The following is an 18,165-nucleotide window of genomic DNA, read 5'->3' as shown; positions in this document are numbered from 1 at the left end:
GAAACTTTGCCTCATCTTAGCTTGAAACAAAAATAACTCATTGGCTGCTGTAGCAGGAGTTTAAAGTGATTTTCTTCTCGAGGTTTTACTGTCATAACGCATTCAGAATAAGAACTAATAACTCAGGACGATGAAAATAATATACTGCCAATAGTGTGTGTGTGTGTGTGTGTGTGTGTGTGTGTGTGTGTGTGTGTGTGTGTGTGTGTGTGTGTGTGTGTGACCCCACCGTGAGCCTCGTGCACCTGCTGACAGCTAACAGCGCATCAGTTTGTTTGTTTTTTTTAGTTGTTGTTTTTGTTTGGGAGGAAGCTAAAAAACACTGAGCGCGCCTCTCTCTCTCTCTCTCTCTCTCTCTCTCTCTCTCATAAATATCAGGAACGCGCCTCCGCGGGCACCAGCAGCATTTAAAGCGCGTTGCGCGCACACGGCCCGCCAGTCTACCCTCGGCGGCCGTCGGGACCAGACCATGCGCACGAGGAGCTCCGGGCAGCTCGCCGCGCCGGCACCCCGTCTTGTGCCCTCGCGCGGGACGTGACGCTCACAGGCGGCATGGCGGAGCCGTGGAACCAGAGCGCCGCGTGGAACCACTCCTCGGCGGGCACGAGCCGTTTCAGCAGCCTGGACGACATCGACGTGCCCGCGGACGGCTCCCCGGCGCTGCGCATTCTCATCTCGGCAGTGTACTCGCTGGTGTGCGCCGCGGGGCTGTTGGGAAACTTGCTCGTCTTCTTCCTGATGAAGGCGCGCGGCGGCCGGAAGAAGCGCTCCAGCATCAACCTGTTCATCCTCAACCTGGCCGTCACGGACTTCCAGTTCGTGCTCACGCTGCCGTTCTGGGCCGTGGACACTGCGCTGGACTTCAGCTGGCCGTTCGGCAGCGCCATGTGTAAGATAGTGCTGACAGTCACCGTCATGAACATGTACGCGAGCGTCTTTTTCCTCACGGCTATGAGTGTCACGCGCTACTGGTCGGTGGCCTCGGCGCTGAAGGACCGGACCCGGCGGCGTGTGTGCCCGGTGCGGTGGGTTATCGCCGCGCTATGGCTGTCCGCGGCGCTCGCGTCCCTGCCCACGGCGATCTTCTCCACGGTGAAGAGCGTTGCCGGCGAGCGCCTGTGCCTGCTCGCCTTCCCGGATGGCCAGGCGTGGCTCGCGCTGCACCACCTGCAGAAGATCCTCGTGGCCTTTGTGTTCCCCATGCTCATCGTCAGCGCGTGCTACCTGCTGCTGTTGCGCTTCGTGCGTCTGCGCAGCATGAACAACAACCAGGTGAAGCGCAGGTCCAGGGTTACGCGGTCCGTCACCATCGTGGTCCTGTCGTTCTTCGTGTGCTGGATGCCGAACCACGCCATCACCTTCTGGGGCGTGCTGGTAAAGTTCAACGTGGTCAACTGGGACAAGACCTTCTACATGGTGCATACATACGTGCACCCGGTGACCGTGTGCCTCGCGCACACCAACAGCTGCCTGAACCCGGTGCTGTACTGCCTCATGCGCCGGGAGTTCCGGAAGAAAATGAAGGACCTCTTCTGGAGGATCTCCTCTCCCTCGGGGCCGAGCACGTGCCACCTGCGGCCGTTCTCGGGGACGGTAAGGGCGGAGCCGGATGACACGCAGGTGGCCATCCCGCTGAACAACGTGGAGACGGAGAACTGCCGCCTGTCGGTGCTCACGGACCAGTGCGCCACGGACGCGATGCGCAGGTGAAGAGATGGATGGACCGCGCCGGGCTGCAGAGGACGTGACGTGTTTTGCTCGACGGGCGGCTCCGGACTTTTGTGACTTTGCATCAAAGGGATTTATAAACGCTCACAGTCTGAAGCTGTGGCGTGGACAGAGAGCGGGGCCGTGCGTAAATACGCGGCAGCGCGTAAAAGCGCACAGAACCATCTCTGTCCTGAGACGTGTTCAGGATCAGTTCTCTGTGCAGACTTGATGCTGGGGGTTGTCGGGTGAGGGTCATGCTGCTTCTGCTGCTTCACGCGTTCTTCTGTGGAGTGTTTTTGGCGCTCGTGGCTGCTGTGTGTTCTGTAACTACATGAATGTAAAAAAAAAAATCTAAAGAAACCTTAAAAACATGTTTCAGAATAAAAGTATTAGTGTTGGCATCAGTGTCGTTGCTGTTTGGTGACCGCGGACAGGCAGGGGAGGGGTCCGGTCCACTGACTGCTTGCTCGCTCACATGACTCACAGGCGCGCGCTTGCAGTTCCTCTCTCTCCATCTCGGCAGTGTTCATGGAGAGGAACCAGGGAAACGTCGGAAACGCTGATAAACGACCGCGCTGTGGACTTTCTGTGACCCCGCATATGTTTTATAGTGTGGATAGTTTCCTTTGCCGGTGACGGCAGCAGTAATTAAAATCTGATGTCTGGATCCATCAGCGCGCACAGCCTCTGCTCTCCACACGGAAAAGTACTCAGGATGTTTTCCTCTCAGAACCCACGGGAGCTGGGAGGTACTGGATCCTGAGTTTAGAAGCGTCAGATTTTCTGCCGAACCGGGGATCATGTTCTCTGTCCGTGTTTTCGCTCCGTCCGGTCCTAGAAGTCCTCGTTCGCTGTGAATGCGCGGAAGGTTTTGGACCTGAGCAGAAATCTTACTGAAGCGCATCACATTAAAATCTGGAGCTTAATTTCAGGTAACATACACAAGAAAGGCACAGACGTGACATGAATTTAACCGTGTAGATCACAGCCAGCAGAGAAAGATCGGGTCGTAAATATGGAAAATCAAATTCACATATACACATGAGTCTCAAATAAATGATTTTCATTATAATTGACCATAAAAATGACGCGTGTGACCTGATGTCCAAATGTGCTTGTTTACAATGTAACATTTGCTCGTGTTGGGCTCTTTGCTGTCTCGGCCCCTCTGCTCACTGAGATGATGCTCAGTGTTACTGACAACCTCAGCTGCCTCATTTAACCTGTTGTTAGTGAACTCTTCTCTTCCCGGAGAAGCAGTAAGCATGTGAAAGCTTCAGAATCAAACGTGAGGCGTCTGCTTGGGATCATTGATGTTGCCGATCAAAACACGAGTGTTTCTAAAGCCGGGCTGAGTCCCACACTTTGTTTCAGGCATTTAACCCCCGATGTCTGAACTCTAATACAGTGAAGCTCTCAGACTTTACTGCACACACACACACACACACACACACACACACACACACACACACACACACACACGCCTGGTTTCAGATATGGGGCTAACTGTGGATCTTTAGTTTAAACGTGTTTGAATGATCGCTCCTGGACTTTACCCACTCAGATGTGTTTCAGGTAGATTTCTGCTCATGTCCACACACACCTGTCCTTCAAAGATGCTTTCTGTCACTTCCTTTAAAAGATGTTTAAAACCTTCCAGATGAACTAAAGCTGTGAACAGAACCCGAAGAAACGACTGCTGTGACTTTTGAGCTCATATCTCAGATTTGAACAGTTTCTCTTCAGAGCAGCGAGGTGAGCGGATCGATCCAAGTATCTATAGCACTAATACCAACGCTGGTATCAGATCAGTATTTTTTATTTTAACACTGCCACTTGATGTTCATTTGATTTTAAATGAAAAGTGATCACCAAGCCTGCGGTATGAAACACATCTGAAGCTTCCTAAAGGCCTGTTTTACTGTGTGAACTCACACTGTGTTACGAATTTTCAGATTCATGACGATCCAGCTCATAAATCATGACTCTGCCTTATAAAGGCAGCTGTAGGGAGAGCACTGAGCTACTGGGATCTGTCATACTGTGTGTCGCATCAAAGCCAGAATGGACTACTTGCACTAACACTTCCGCGTTCTATGTAGTCCTGCCCCAGTGCTTCCGGTGCGGTTAAACCATGGCGACGTTCTACACTCGATGCCTACAAGAGCTCCCAAAATTGAACATCACCGATGTTCATCGGATTTGCAGAGTGACGACTACCCCCGCCAGCAAATTAGATAAAGGATTTAAGTTATATGCTGCATCTTATATACACAACTACGAAGGTAAGAAAACGTAAATTAACCGACAAAGAAACGCTAGCTAACGTCAAATGCAAACACTACGTTACTCCGCTATGTCCTTCATTTGATGTCAGTTCTCTACATTACATGTTTTCTTAAACGGTGTTTTATGTCGTCCTAAACTATAGTTGAGGTTTTCTTAACTAATGTCACTTTTGTAGTTAGACACTGTTATATTAGCGTTAGGTAGTTGGCTAACTATGGAGGTAGTTAACTACCTAATGCTACTCTTGCTAAGTGTAAAATATATATGTTTAAGACATGCTGAAATGAGTAATACAGAAATAATGCTAATGGTACTTGTATCTTTATTCAGTGTCCAATAAAGACAGGTTGTCAGGGGAGGTCGGTGTGAGAGCCCTGTGCTACAGGTCAATGAGGAAGAGTGAGGCACCACACAGACTAAGTGTAGGCAGGAAGCTGTGTAAAGTTGTTAATCCCCGTTCAGTGGGGTTCAGTTCATTTAAGCATTAGTTAAGTTCATTCCTAAAGGCCCATCAACTTGAATGTTTTCCTTGTCTCCCTGCTTTATCACTCCTAATTTGACTAGTCAGATAGTTAAATCAACGTGTGTTTGGGTGATCAGAAACATTTGACAACAAGTTAATACTGCAAATATACACAATCTAAGTTATTACAGTTATCAAGCATGGTTAAGTTGTTTTAATAGGGAGAGAAGGAAACACTAAGCATTCAGGAGGGTGCGTAACCATAACACTGAACTATGTTCCTGTTCGGCTCTTCCATGATGATGTTACATTTTTAATTTTCGTTCTTTCTTCTTAGATTAAGCTTCTGGATTCATCGCCGGTGATACTGACACATAGCCAGTGCTCCTGTGTGGCAGGCGCTGTTATGTGCAATCACACAGTGGCATTGCTCTTCCAAACAGCACACTACTCACAACTCAGAGTGCCGGTTGTCCCCCCTGTGCATAGCTGCACGGAATCTGAACAGCAATGGCACAAGCCACGGACAGTGGTAATTTAAATGAGGTTAAAGTTTTTGAATTAGTCCATGTTTACATATGAACAGCAACACCATCCATAGTAAATGTGTCTTCTGTTAGGGTGTGAGGCCAGGACCCATCAACTCCATGATCTTCACTGAGCCGGTACCAAATAGGACGGCCCAGACTGGAGTACGGTAATTACATTTGTAAAATTTGGTTTCATGTGTTACAAATGTATGTTGCTATTTTTTTCATACATACATGTGTCAGAATAGGTATTAATTTACATACAACATTACACTTTCTGAAGACGGCTAACTCAGTCATGTACATATACATCCCAGTCTCTAACTTATGCACCACTGTTTTACACCTTTTAGTTTTTAGTTTAGTTGTTGTTCAGTATAATAACCTTCTTCCTTACATTATTGTCATTGATGTTTTCTTTAGGAGTGGCTTCTACAGAGGCATGGTGGGTCCGTTACCAGATCCCTGCTTGTTCAGAATAACGGAGGCATATGCAAAATTTAATATTGAGGACAGGCCACTTGTGACCACAATGAACATGAGACCTGACAAGCAGCTTGTGGAAAGTGCCTTTGGGCTGGTGCAGGAGGGCAGTGTTCTGTCATATCAGCAGCCGGTTTTGACAACCCGGTACATCACACTACACCGCGATGCACCACCAACACCGCACTTGCCTCTGGAGGGGTATGACATCTTGCCATCAGATTGTGTGTTTGTGTGCTCAGAAGAAGAGCTTCTGCATCTGAAAAGCTTGTCTGTAACTCTGGAAATGGCTCACAAAATAGAGGAAGCTACACGTGAGCAAAGCTCTTCGTCTGAGTGGCATCAGCTCCGCAGGCCCAGAGTGACTGCCTCTAGGTTTCGGGAGGTGTGTCACGTCAGAGGCCAGAGCTCGGCAGAGTCACTAGCAGAGCGTATATTGAAGGGAACAAGGCAGACAGCAGACATGAGGAGAGGAACTGAGATGGAACCTGCAATAGCAGCAGAGTATAGTAGGCTAATGAATGTTAACTACTCACCCTGTGGTCTGGTCATTCACCCCCTGGCTTGCTGCATCTCCTGATGGTGTTGTTTTTGACCCCAATGAATACCCCCAGTTTGGCTTCGTCGAATTCAAATGTCCCAATGTACAAAACTTTATTGACTGCAAATATGTGCAGATGGAATGTGGTACCCCTAAACTAAAAAAGAGCCACGCATATTACTGGCAAGTGCAAGGACAACTGCTCATCAGTGGGATGCAGTGGTGTGACTTTGTTGTGTGGGCACAAGAGGACTACCTAGTGCAAAGAATATACATGGATACAGATGTGCACAATGCAATCAGAGAAAAGGCAGACTATTTCTTTTTTTACATATATATGCCAAGATACCTGTGTTTGAAAAAATGAACAGTGAAAACATAGCAAAAAGAAAAACAGATCCTTCAGGCTGGCTGGAACAAAATAACTGATGTTTTATTTTCAATATATTTCATGAATTCTTTTGTTGTTACATGTTACCTTTATGTGACATCAATAAACTGTTATTTAAGCAATGGCATCAATTTAATTTTTAAAAACACACATTAAAACGTTGAATTTGTGCAGAACTTATTTACATGGTAAGTATTTAAAACTCCATGCCTAGCATACTGATATACATTTAGACAATAACACAACTGAACTGTAGAAAATGACAAATGGTATTTTTGATGTTCCAAAAGTTCAATGTCACTTATGATTTTAAAACGATTTAGTGATTTACTTTATAATTTTGATAAACAGTTTTGTTGAATCTGAATAGTAATATAGTAGTATAATTAAACAGTATTATTAACATTAAACATTTGCAATGAATTTGAATTATCAATAACTGAAACTCAACTATCGGCACTCAAGTACCAGTTCTGTAATCAAGTATTGTCAGCTGAGAAGGAAGAAATGCAACTGTAGTGGCCTCAGCTGCAGGTCATTTTCCATAAGTTACTGGCACTGGTGTCTTGGGAAAAATCCATCTTGTCTCACTTAACCCATTTTTTAACTAATGCTGTGTTCTGGTAATTTGACAGCATACATGCTACTGCAAACAGTTGGTTGATATTATAAACATGTGACATGGTAATGATGCTATCAAAAAGTTTGTTCTGTTTGATCCTCCTAATGACTCGCTCCACATGTACCCTGAGTCTGGCTATGGCCTGCGTCTCCTTAACCTGGTATGCTGGCATCTGCTTCTGCTTAGATAGAAAAGGTGGGCAGTACACTTTGCATTTACAACAATCAGTGATTAGGAAGCCCTTATCTACCATCACTGCCATGTCTTCAGTCAACTTCTCAGCAATGCCTGATTGTTTGAATAGTTCCTTGTCACTAACCGAACCAGCATACAGATTAGAGATGAAAAGTAAATATCTATTTTGTTTTCATTAAGACTGGAAAAACTTTCGAAATTTAACTGATGGTGACCTTGGTATATTTTAAACAGTTAGCTTGAATAGAACTTAGATGTACCTGGTATAGAATCGGATGTCAGTGTCGGAGCCAGCAAAACGCTGTAACCCAAATTCTCGCTGGACATGTAACTCCTGTATTTCCTTCCTCAGAGTCTCCACGTCTTCGGACAGGTCTTCTGCAGCTGATGCAGATATGTCCAATGCAGACGGCTCAGGGACTGAGCAGTAGTCATGATCTCTTGTAAGACTTTGCTCTTCTTGATCGTCAGGAGGAACTAGTTCAGGGCGTCGCTCCGTTCTCTCCCAAACACTACGCCGCGGTGGTTCAACTTTATAGCCATTCCACTCAAAAAGTGTTGGTACAGCACCTTTAATAAGCCTCCTTCGACCATCGAGGGTTGTTGGCTCTATGAGTTGATCACTGGCAAAGTGTCTGCAGCAGACCCTGGTGTGAGAGGTGATCGTGAAATGATCCCGGCGTATGTTTACCGGCCATTGTCTTCTCAAGTCGGAATGGGTCGGAAAGCCATGAAAACTTAGTATGCCATTAAATTTGGCTGAAGCTGAACAAAGTGGGACACAGCAATGCTCGGAGTATTTCTTCTCCTGTTTTTGAAAATGTTCTGTTTTAAATACTTTCCTTTTTATACTCATTCTGAAGCGACATTAGCATAGCTACCGATAGATAAGCAAACGTACCGGAAACCCACAAGCGGTACTATTTGGAAACGGAAATACGTCACATGCCCTAGTGCAAGTAGTCTATTTGCAGTAGCACACAGCCTGCAGGTTCCAACAGAGGAAATGTGTGAAATGTGGACGGGCGATGTGAAAATTGGGACACTGACAGGATTTCTAACGATGTAAGTTTCTGATCGTTCATTGTTTTGTGCTCTGAGAGAAAGCTACTCTCATACTTTCTCTTTTAGTCCAGCAAACCTTCTGTTTTTTTCTTTCTTTCTCTTTTGTTCTTGTTCAAAGTACAGCTGACAGCTGTTTGGAGGTAAAGTCACAGACGTTAGTTCTTCACATTCTGCTGACACAGTAACTGAAGCTCTTCTCAAACAGGAACCGTGACGAGTATGTCTGTGGTTTTATACGTCCTCAGCTATAAACTGAGATCAGAACACTCAGAGAGACTCAGTAGTGGGATGAAATTCATTCACTGGGACGAACAAAGAAGACCCGATGAAGCAAGCGGTCCACCACAAAGATCCAAAGCATGGAGGAGGTTTTAAAAAAGGAACACATGCAGTAAATGTATTCCTACAGATAGAAGCTGGGGTGGTGTCATAATTTAAAGAAGAAAAACTCGTGCTTAAACTTCTCAGCATATTGAAACACTGACGTCTGAGCCGCCTCCACCTGCTCTGATTTCAGGCCCGTCTCCCAGGAGGCCGGCACGTAGTGTCGCGCTGATCTGTTAAATATTCTTCATTTTAACATCTGAAAATGTGGATTTTTATCCAAACTGTTGGCCTTACTGAGCGGGCTCTGCTAATCATTAACAGTGGTGGTTAAACAGTGAGTAGTTTGGGAGCTGAGATCATTAAAGAAGTCGTGACTGAAGGTGTTAAATTTTGCCTTTACTTGAACTCCTCCTCTGACACAGACAATTTATTTTGCCAGGAACATTTGAATCTCAAGAACAAAATGTTCTTTTGCAAGTGTCCTGATGACAATTGGCAGAGCTCCATTAGGTTAGTGATTACATAAACTAACCAGTGAGATAAAGAATCTGGACGCTTTCTCATTCTGGGTCTGGTCTCGGTGGTCTCAGGCTTCACCTGTGGACAGTTTTCTGATTCCAGCCAGAAGGAGCTTTGAACTTTGAACGACCGTGTCAAAGATGATCATGAGCTTTAGTGACAGCTCGAAGAAATAAGTCTCAGAGCTGAAGAAGGTAACTTCCCACAGTTTTCTGACGGATGGAGATCAGCGTGGAGTGAGAGTAGCTTTGTAGATAAGAACACGGCAGTCTTTGCAGCCTTCAGGGTGTTAAGGTTTACGACGATCCAACATAATGAAGACACACATGCACACAAATAACACTGCCTCAGAAGAAAGGCAGGACCTGATTCTACAGTAAAAACCAGTCTCAGCTTCGGTTCGTTCATTACTTTCTGAATGTGAGATGTAAGATCGACGGGCTCATTGATGTAGGTGTGCTGAGATGTCATAGGTTAGTAGTTTTCAAATATTTTGTATCCAAGGTCAAAAGTTTAATTATATCTGCAGAAAACTGACTTTTGTCCTCTGAACAGTTGTAAATTCTGATCATCTCATCAGACGAAGCCGTGTTTGGTGCAACTTTAGCTGATTGTATTTTAACGAGTAATTTGAGTCTCACGATTGTCAGTCGTCGTCCTTGCTATGAATCAGACCCTTTCATGTGTACTAACACAGCGCTTCTGTAGCACTTTTGCACAGTCCAGCTGATATAAAGCAAAGAGTGAAACAGTGTGGAAGTGCCTTAAACCTGCATTCGTTCTAACGGCCAGCAGGGGGCGACTCCTTTGGTTTGCAAAATCTACCATTTAAAACGGCTGTCAGCTCACTTTATCTTTGACGCCAGTAAACACGTCTCTGAGTCGTTTGAAGTCTTGCTGAATGCAATATTTAGTTCATTGTGTAAGTTTTGGTGATTATTAAAGATCAGGACGACCCAGGTATCCTCATTGGCTAATGACTTGTCAATCACAAGGAGCTGGTGGCTACACCCATCTTTGAATGGATTTAAAATGACCACCTGTGTCTAGAATTCTTAGCGGTCCTAGGACGGACCCCTGGGGTACGCCCAGCTGAACGTTCTTTCTTCTGCCTGATAAATCATTTTCATTCTGAAAACCCTGTAAACAACTGTTTGCTTTAATATTGTATGATGTACTGTGTTGAAAGCCTTGGACTGATCAATAAAAGGGCTGCACAACGTTTGTTGTTGTCTCTGACATCTATAAAAACTCGCAGACTGCTGCGGTCCTTCTGTTTCTCCCTGAATCCTGAGTGGAAATGAGTTAAAATGTCATTAAGTTGATGGAAACTTCTGCAGTTCTTCATTAACGTGGTTAACGAAGAACTGCGTCAGCGGGTGTTTGATTTGTGCACCTCATTAATGCTGATGATTATAAACAAATAAACCACATAAACAAACAAACAAGCAATTAAAAAAATTAACAGACGGGGAAAAAGCTGTTTAGGTGTGGGCGAAGATCAGCACAGCAGCGGTTGAGCCATCGAGCTGGACTTTGCTCGTCGGTTTGAGCTGCGAAGGCGACTTCATCAATGTTTCATCACATGAAGCTGCAAAAGGCCAAAAGCAAGGGAGCGAGTGGTGTGTGAAAGCACAGCTGCACATCATCAGAGGCGATGAAAACACAGAGTGCAGCGCTGTGAGTTTAATGAGGTCGGCCTGTGGAGCTTTCTGTGTTTGGATTGAACGCAGAGGCGAGCAGGACGTGTCAGCGCGAGTTACGCTCAGTTTACTACATTCGTTTTTCCGCCTGGTGTCATGAAACGTTTGAAGGAAAGCACAGCGAGTTGTTTTAGGTCATTACATTACTGGTGATGTTACGTAACAGCCTCGCCTCACCTGTGACCTTCCTACGCATACTTCATCCCATAATAGCAAACAGCAGACAAACACTGATCTCTCTCTCGCAAAGAGGTCATCAGAGGTCACGCACCGCCCTGTGAGGCCTTAAATTTCAGCAACAGTTATGGAAACGGCACATTAATCAGCATTTCTCCGGCAATCTGCCCCTCACTGAGTCAATTCAGATAAACTGCTCTCCATCCAGTCACTGATTTGACTGTAACCCTCAGACAAAGGTGGGTTTGTCCCATCATCAGCATTGACGAGGTGCAGACATCAAACACCCGCTGACGCCGTGAGCTGACAGCTGATGATAACGCAGCCAAGCGCTCGCTTCACAGGATGGATGCTAACACGGAAAACGTAAACAGGATGCCATCAAAGCAGAAAGGTGGAGGAACAGGTGGAGTCACTCTGAGGTGTCCGTGACTAAAGAGCTGAGAAGATTAGAGGACAAGAACAGAGAGACATGAGAAAAGCACTTTAATCGTGATTCACGATCTCACTTTTTCCAGATGACTGAACATTCGTCTCCACCTATTACCTCAAACAAAAGGCTCTTCATCTGTTGTTTGTGCGAAATGCAGGGAATCCAGACAGTTTTCACAGACCGTGATGCTCAGAAATGAGCTTTGGTGCATCCTGTTTCCACTGATCATCTGTCGGATGTTTCTAAATCTGGCTGATTGGACAGATTTAGGAAGCCACAGGCTTGTCTGTATAAGGTCCCATAGCTGCATGTTGGAGCACAAACCAAGCCATGAAGTCCAAGGAGCTGTCTGTAGTTCTCCGACACAGGATTGTATCGAGCACAGATTAACAGTGGTGGTTAAACAGTGAGTAGTTTGGGAGCTGAGATCATTAAAGAAGTCGTGACTGAAGGTGTTAAATTTTGCCTTTACTTGAACTCCTCCTCTGACACAGACAATTTATTTTGCCAGGAACATTTGAATCTCAAGAACAAAATGTTCTTTTGCAAGTGTCCTGATGACAATTGGCAGAGCTCCATTAGGTTAGTGATTACATAAACTAACCAGTGAGATAAAGAATCTGGATGCTTTCTCATTCTGGGTCTGGTCTCGGTGGTCTCAGGCTTCACCTGTGGACAGTTTTCTGATTCCAGCCAGAAGGAGCTTTGAACTTTGAACGACCGTGTCAAAGATGATCATGAGCTTTAGTGACAGCTCGAAGAAATAAGTCTCAGAGCTGAAGAAGGTAACTTGTTCTGCCTTTTATAACTTAAATCGGATATTATAGTTGTAAGCTGCCCTAGAGCTCCCTCTAGTGGCTGCTTTGGGTTCGGTTACTTTGGGAAAGGAAAAAATGAGAACGTGAAGAAGAAATAAAAGATGGCGGAAAGTGATACCGTAATGTTATCGTTCTAAGCTGATACGGACCTTAAAATGTTGTTGCCTTGGACAAGATATGTCTGTAAGTATGAGTGTCGATAAAATAACTATTATCTTTTGTTTTGTGTAAAAATGGTACGATAATTTGTACATTTGAACGTTTTATCTTGTTAGCTTGCAGTAAGAGTGTAACAAGCTAGTTTACAATGTTAGTTAGCTAATACAGTATTTTGTACTTTCAGTTTTACGATGGTCAAAGAGAAGGCAATGGTCAGAGGCCATTCTTCAATAAATCAGCGCAAAAAGGAAAATAAGTCTGGTTATTGGAGCATCGTTATCTCGCTGTCTAGCTGGTGAAACCAAGAGACTCAGGGCGCGGACAGCACATAACTTCTGTAGACCTCCGACTTAGGATTGTATCGAGCACAGAAAAGGTCCCAGTGAGCACAGCGGCCTCCGTCATCCAGAATGGGGATAAGAGATAAGGGCTTTAGTCAGGGAGGTGATGGCCACTCTGACCGAGCTCCAGCATCGCTCCTTAGAAAGAGGGGAACCTTCTTGAAGAACAATCATTTCTGCAGTACTCCACCAATCAGGCCTGTCTGGTAGGCTGGTCAGATGGAAGTCACTCCTCACACTCAAAAAAATGAAACGTTGACTTTAATTAAAATTATTTTGTCAACAGGTTCCACGAAATTGAATTATGTTAGTTTAAAGCAAAAATCTTTAGTTCATCTAATTTAAAAAAACTACTTAAGATTAACAAGACATATTTAAGACTAACTAAATCAAGTTATGTTGTATGAACAAAGATGATATATTTTCAGGTTAGATAGTTTAGATTAGTTACTTCAACACATTTCTTATTTGTGGCAGTAAAATGTTAAATTTAAGTTAGATTAATTCAAATATTATATTTTCAGCCACCTTGTGCTTTATTAATTAGTTTTACATAAATCTATTTTGTCAACAGGTTCCACACAAATGAATTAAGTACATCCAACTTATTTTTTTAAATTTATTTTATTGCCAACACATTCAGTGAGCATTTGTGTAAACCCAGTCCAAAATAAAACACAACAGCTCATTAGGGTTAGTAATTAACAGTATGTAGACAGATGCAACATCAAGACTTTAAATTAAATGTCTGTATCTACCAGAAATAGAAGAAGAAAAAAAAACGCATTGAAGATCACATAACACATTGATAAGATGACACTTGAGTTATGCACATGTGATGCTAGTAAGGTCTGTGAGTGTTTTTTTCTTTTAGTGTCTAAAATGGATAGCAAAGTTGCTATTTGCAATGATTGCTTAGGGTCAGTCCAGTAACACAATGCCAATGAAGTGCTTTCCTTTAACAATGCAAAGTGAAGTGTCCACCTCAACAGCCACAATTACATAAACTAACCAGTGAGATAAAGAATCTGGATGCTTTCTCATTCTGGGTCTGGTCTCGGTGGTCTCAGGCTTCACCTGTGGACAGTTTTCTGATTCCAGCCAGAAGGAGCTTTGAACTGTGAACGACTGTCTCAAAGATGATCATGAGCTTTAGTGACAGCTCGAAGAAATAAGTCTCAGAGCTGAAGAAGGTAACTTGTTCTGCCTTTTATAACTTAAATCGGATATTATAGTTGTAAGCTGCCCTAGAGCTCCCTCTAGTGGCTGCTTTGGGTTCGGTTACTTTGGGAAAGGAAAAAATGAGAACGTGAAGAAGAAATAAAAGATGGCGGAAAGTGATACCGTAATGTTATCGTTCTAAGCTGATACGGACCTTAAAATGTTGTTGCCTTGGACAAGATATGTCTGTAAGTATGAGTGTCGATAAAATAACTATTATCTTTTGTTTTGTGTAAAAATGGTACGATAATTTGTACATTTGAACGTTTTATCTTGTTAGCTTGCAGTAAGAGTGTAACAAGCTAGTTTACAATGTTAGTTAGCTAATACAGTATTTTGTACTTTCAGTTTTACGATGGTCAAAGAGAAGGCAATGGTCAGAGGCCATTCTTCAATAAATCAGCGCAAAAAGGAAAATAAGTCTGGTTATTGGAGCATCGTTATCTCGCTGTCTAGCTGGTGAAACCAAGAGACTCAGGGCGAGGACAGCACATAACTTCTGTAGACCTCCGACTTAGGATTGTATCGAGCACAGAAAAGGTCCCAGTGAGCACAGCGGCCTCCGTCATCCAGAATGGGGATAAGAGATAAGGGCTTTAGTCAGGGAGGTGATGGCCACTCTGACCGAGCTCCAGCATCGCTCCTTAGAAAGAGGGGAACCTTCTTGAAGAACAATCATTTCTGCAGTACTCCACCAATCAGGCCTGTCTGGTAGGCTGGTCAGATGGAAGTCACTCCTCACACTCAAAAAAATGAAACGTTGACTTTAATTAAAATTATTTTGTCAACAGGTTCCACGAAATTGAATTATGTTAGTTTAAAGCAAAAATCTTTAGTTCATCTAATTTAAAAAAACTACTTAAGATTAACAAGACATATTTAAGACTAACTAAATCAAGTTATGTTGTATGAACAAAGATGATATATTTTCAGGTTAGATAGTTTAGATTAGTTACTTCAACACATTTCTTATTTGTGGCAGTAAAATGTTAAATTTAAGTTAGATTAATTCAAATATTATATTTTCAGCCACCTTGTGCTTTATTAATTAGTTTTACATAAATCTATTTTGTCAACAGGTTCCACACAAATGAATTAAGTACATCCAACTTATTTTTTTAAATTTATTTTATTGCCAACACATTCAGTGAGCATTTGTGTAAACCCAGTCCAAAATAAAACACAACAGCTCATTAGGGTTAGTAATTAACAGTATGTAGACAGATGCAACATCAAGACTTTAAATTAAATGTCTGTATCTACCAGAAATAGAAGAAAAAAAAAACGCATTGAAGATCACATAACACATTGATAAGATGACACTTGAGTTATGCACATGTGATGCTAGTAAGGTCTGTGAGTGTTTTTTTCTTTTAGTGTCTAAAATGGATAGCAAAGTTGCTATTTGCAATGATTGCTTAGGGTCAGTCCAGTAACACAATGCCAATGAAGTGCTTTCCTTTAACAATGCAAAGTGAAGTGTCCACCTCAACAGCCACAATTACATAAACTAACCAGTGAGATAAAGAATCTGGATGCTTTCTCATTCTGGGTCTGGTCTCGGTGGTCTCAGGCTTCACCTGTGGACAGTTTTCTGATTCCAGCCAGAAGGAGCTTTGAACTGTGAACGACTGTCTCAAAGATGATCATGAGCTTTAGTGACAGCTCGAAGAAATAAGTCTCAGAGCTGAAGAAGGTAACTTGTTCTGCCTTTTATAACTTAAATCGGATATTATAGTTGTAAGCTGCCCTAGAGCTCCCTCTAGTGGCTGCTTTGGGTTCGGTTACTTTGGGAAAGGAAAAAATGAGAACGTGAAGAAGAAATAAAAGATGGCGGAAAGTGATACCGTAATGTTATCGTTCTAAGCTGATACGGACCTTAAAATGTTGTTGCCTTGGACAAGATATGTCTGTAAGTATGAGTGTCGATAAAATAACTATTATCTTTTGTTTTGTGTAAAAATGGTACGATAATTTGTACATTTGAACGTTTTATCTTGTTAGCTTGCAGTAAGAGTGTAACAAGCTAGTTTACAATGTTAGTTAGCTAATACAGTATTTTGTACTTTCAGTTTTACGATGGTCAAAGAGAAAGCAATGGTCAGAGGCCATTCTTCAATAAATCAGCGCAAAAAGGAAAATAAGTCTGGTTATTGGAGCATCGTTATCTCGCTGTCTAGCTGGTGAAACCAAGAGACTCAGGGCGCGGACAGCACATAACTTCTGTAGACCTCCGACTTAGGATTGTATCGAGCACAGAAAAGGTCCCAGTGAGCACAGCGGCCTCCGTCATCCAGAATGGGGATAAGAGATAAGGGCTTTAGTCAGGGAGGTGATGGCCACTCTGACCGAGCTCCAGCATCGCTCCTTAGAAAGAGGGGAACCTTCTTGAAGAACAATCATTTCTGCAGTACTCCACCAATCAGGCCTGTCTGGTAGGCTGGTCAGATGGAAGTCACTCCTAAAAAAAACACATGACAGCCCACCTGGAGCTTACCAAGAGCCACCTGAAGGACTCTCGGAGCGCGAGAAACAAAATTCTGGTGTGACGAGACTGAGATTGAATGCCGAGCATCGTGTCTGAAGGAAACCAGGCAGAGCTCATCACGGCACCAACAGGGAAGCACGGTGGTGGCAGCATCATGCTGCGGGGATGTTTTTCTGCAGCAAGAACGAAGAGACTCGTCAGGGTCAAAGGAAAGATGAACACAGTAATCTGCAGAGATGTGCTTTCACCGTTCACCTGACTTTATCTGAGTAAACTAAAGAAACTCTTAAATACTCTGGAGACAATTTCCTGCATTATCAGGTGACGCATTTGCACAGGCGAGCAGCCTAAAGTAGCGTGATAACTGTCATGGCTGAGTAGCAGGTGTGTTTGTGGTAAGGACCCGAGGGTGATGAGGGAAGTGGAAACACCTGGAAACACAGCTGACACAAATGCACCTGAACGCCGCAGGGGAAGTACAACTAAACACACTGAACATGGACACACAAGACTTTCAAAATAAAGCAGGAAATATAGTGGAACGTAGACATGCTGTCCCTTCCGGGCGATCGTGGCTCAAGAGTTGGCAGTTCGTCTTGTAATCGGAAGGTTGCCGGTTTGAGCCCCGGCTTGGACAGTCTCGGTCGTTGTGTCCTTGGGCGAGACACTTCACCCGTTGCCTACTGGTGGTGGTCAGAGGGCCCGGTGGCGCCAGTGTCCGGCAGCCTCGCCTCTGTCAGTGCGCCCCAGGGTGGCTGTGGCTACAACGTAGCTGCCATGTGTGTGAATGTGTGGATGACTGGGTGTGTAAAGCTCTGTACAGATACAGACCATTTACATGACGACACATGACAGACTGCACAGGGAAAGACTCGTAAATCAGGAGACAAAGAAGAAACAGAAACTAGACTAAAGCTCAACTAAACTCTTCAGCCTTAAATGAGTAAGCTTCAGTACTTTCCACGTTACCCTGTGACTGCTGCTGCTCGCTCGTCTCTGTCATAATCCTACAGACTTTCTAAACAACTTGTTTGTTCTTGATGTAAATCCTCATAAATGATGGATTGGTATTTCTAAATAAAGTATAAAAATGTCGTAAAATCTCGGTGTCGGTAATAAAGTGCAGATGATGAAACAGATATTTGAATGTTTGTTTTATGGTTGAGACGTGCAGCGCTAGGATGTCAGCTGATTGGCTTACTGTGCTGTTACATAATGATGGTGATGACGTTTGTGCAGCGAGCTCCAGGACGTTACTGTTTCTATGTTTCTACGTGAGCTCCGCCCACCCCGGCCAAAGTGGTTCGCTATCTTCACCCCAACACATGTCACATTTCCCTCGAGCCGTTGGGCAAACGGAACCCCGCCCCCTATCGGTGACCTCGGCGATCCAAACCCTCCACGGGGCGTCTCAATGCCTTTTTATATTCACAACACGGCGCGAGGAGAAGCTCTTTCATCAGAGTGATTCACAAACACCAGCGCTTCGTTAACACCGCGCTGATGCATGAAGCTCGCGCTCTCATCCATCTCCATCTGCTGAGCTTCAGCTCATCCCTCACTGCAAAGTGCTTTCAGCTGCTGGAGCCTAATCACTTCTAAAGCACCAAATGATTATTACAACACCATGTTTCATTTCTTTGTAGCCCAGAGCAACGTCTCAGCCTTCACCAGTCATTGATGCTGCACG

At 44.0% G+C, this 18,165-nt stretch overlaps 2 protein-coding genes and 1 long non-coding RNA gene across 5 annotated transcripts; all 3 read left to right on the top strand.

Moving 5' to 3' along the window:
• The first annotated feature begins 458 nt into the window (after nt 1–458).
• On the top strand, nt 459–2,111 carry rxfp3.3b (relaxin family peptide receptor 3.3b). Its single transcript, XM_082538693.1, has one exon. The coding sequence runs from the start codon at nt 553–555 to the stop codon at nt 1,708–1,710; it is 1,158 nt and encodes a 385-aa protein (XP_082394819.1). The 5' UTR covers nt 459–552; the 3' UTR covers nt 1,711–2,111.
• Nucleotides 2,112–3,197: 1,086 nt separating this feature from the next.
• Nucleotides 3,198–6,529, top strand: LOC309709829 (uncharacterized protein). Of its 3 annotated transcripts, XM_082538695.1 has the most exons (7): nt 3,198–3,285; nt 3,371–3,465; nt 3,813–3,995; nt 4,330–4,421; nt 4,800–4,994; nt 5,083–5,159; nt 5,416–6,529. In XM_082538695.1, exons 3-7 carry the CDS (start codon nt 3,845–3,847, stop codon nt 6,053–6,055), a joined length of 1,155 nt encoding a protein of 384 aa, XP_082394821.1. In that variant the 5' UTR covers nt 3,198–3,285; nt 3,371–3,465; nt 3,813–3,844; the 3' UTR covers nt 6,056–6,529. The 3 variants fall into 3 exon arrangements, with proteins under 3 accessions (XP_082394821.1, XP_082394820.1, XP_082394822.1); XM_082538694.1 differs by having other exon boundaries at nt 3,198–3,465; XM_082538696.1 differs by lacking the exon at nt 4,330–4,421 and having other exon boundaries at nt 3,198–3,465.
• A 5,285-nt stretch (nt 6,530–11,814) lies between these two features.
• LOC309710545 lies at nt 11,815–16,110 on the top strand. Its single transcript, XR_014277739.1, has 4 exons — nt 11,815–12,449; nt 12,610–14,175; nt 14,336–15,899; nt 16,060–16,110. It is a non-coding gene; the product is annotated as an uncharacterized lncRNA (long non-coding RNA).
• The last annotated feature ends 2,055 nt before the right edge of the window (nt 16,111–18,165 follow it).

This window comes from Aulonocara stuartgranti (assembly GCF_965226115.1).
Source record: "Aulonocara stuartgranti genome assembly, chromosome: 7".
NCBI classification, from domain to species: Eukaryota; Metazoa; Chordata; class Actinopteri; order Cichliformes; family Cichlidae; genus Aulonocara; species Aulonocara stuartgranti.
Note: the sequence above shows the minus strand (reverse complement) of the source record. Positions and strands in the feature narration are given on the sequence as shown.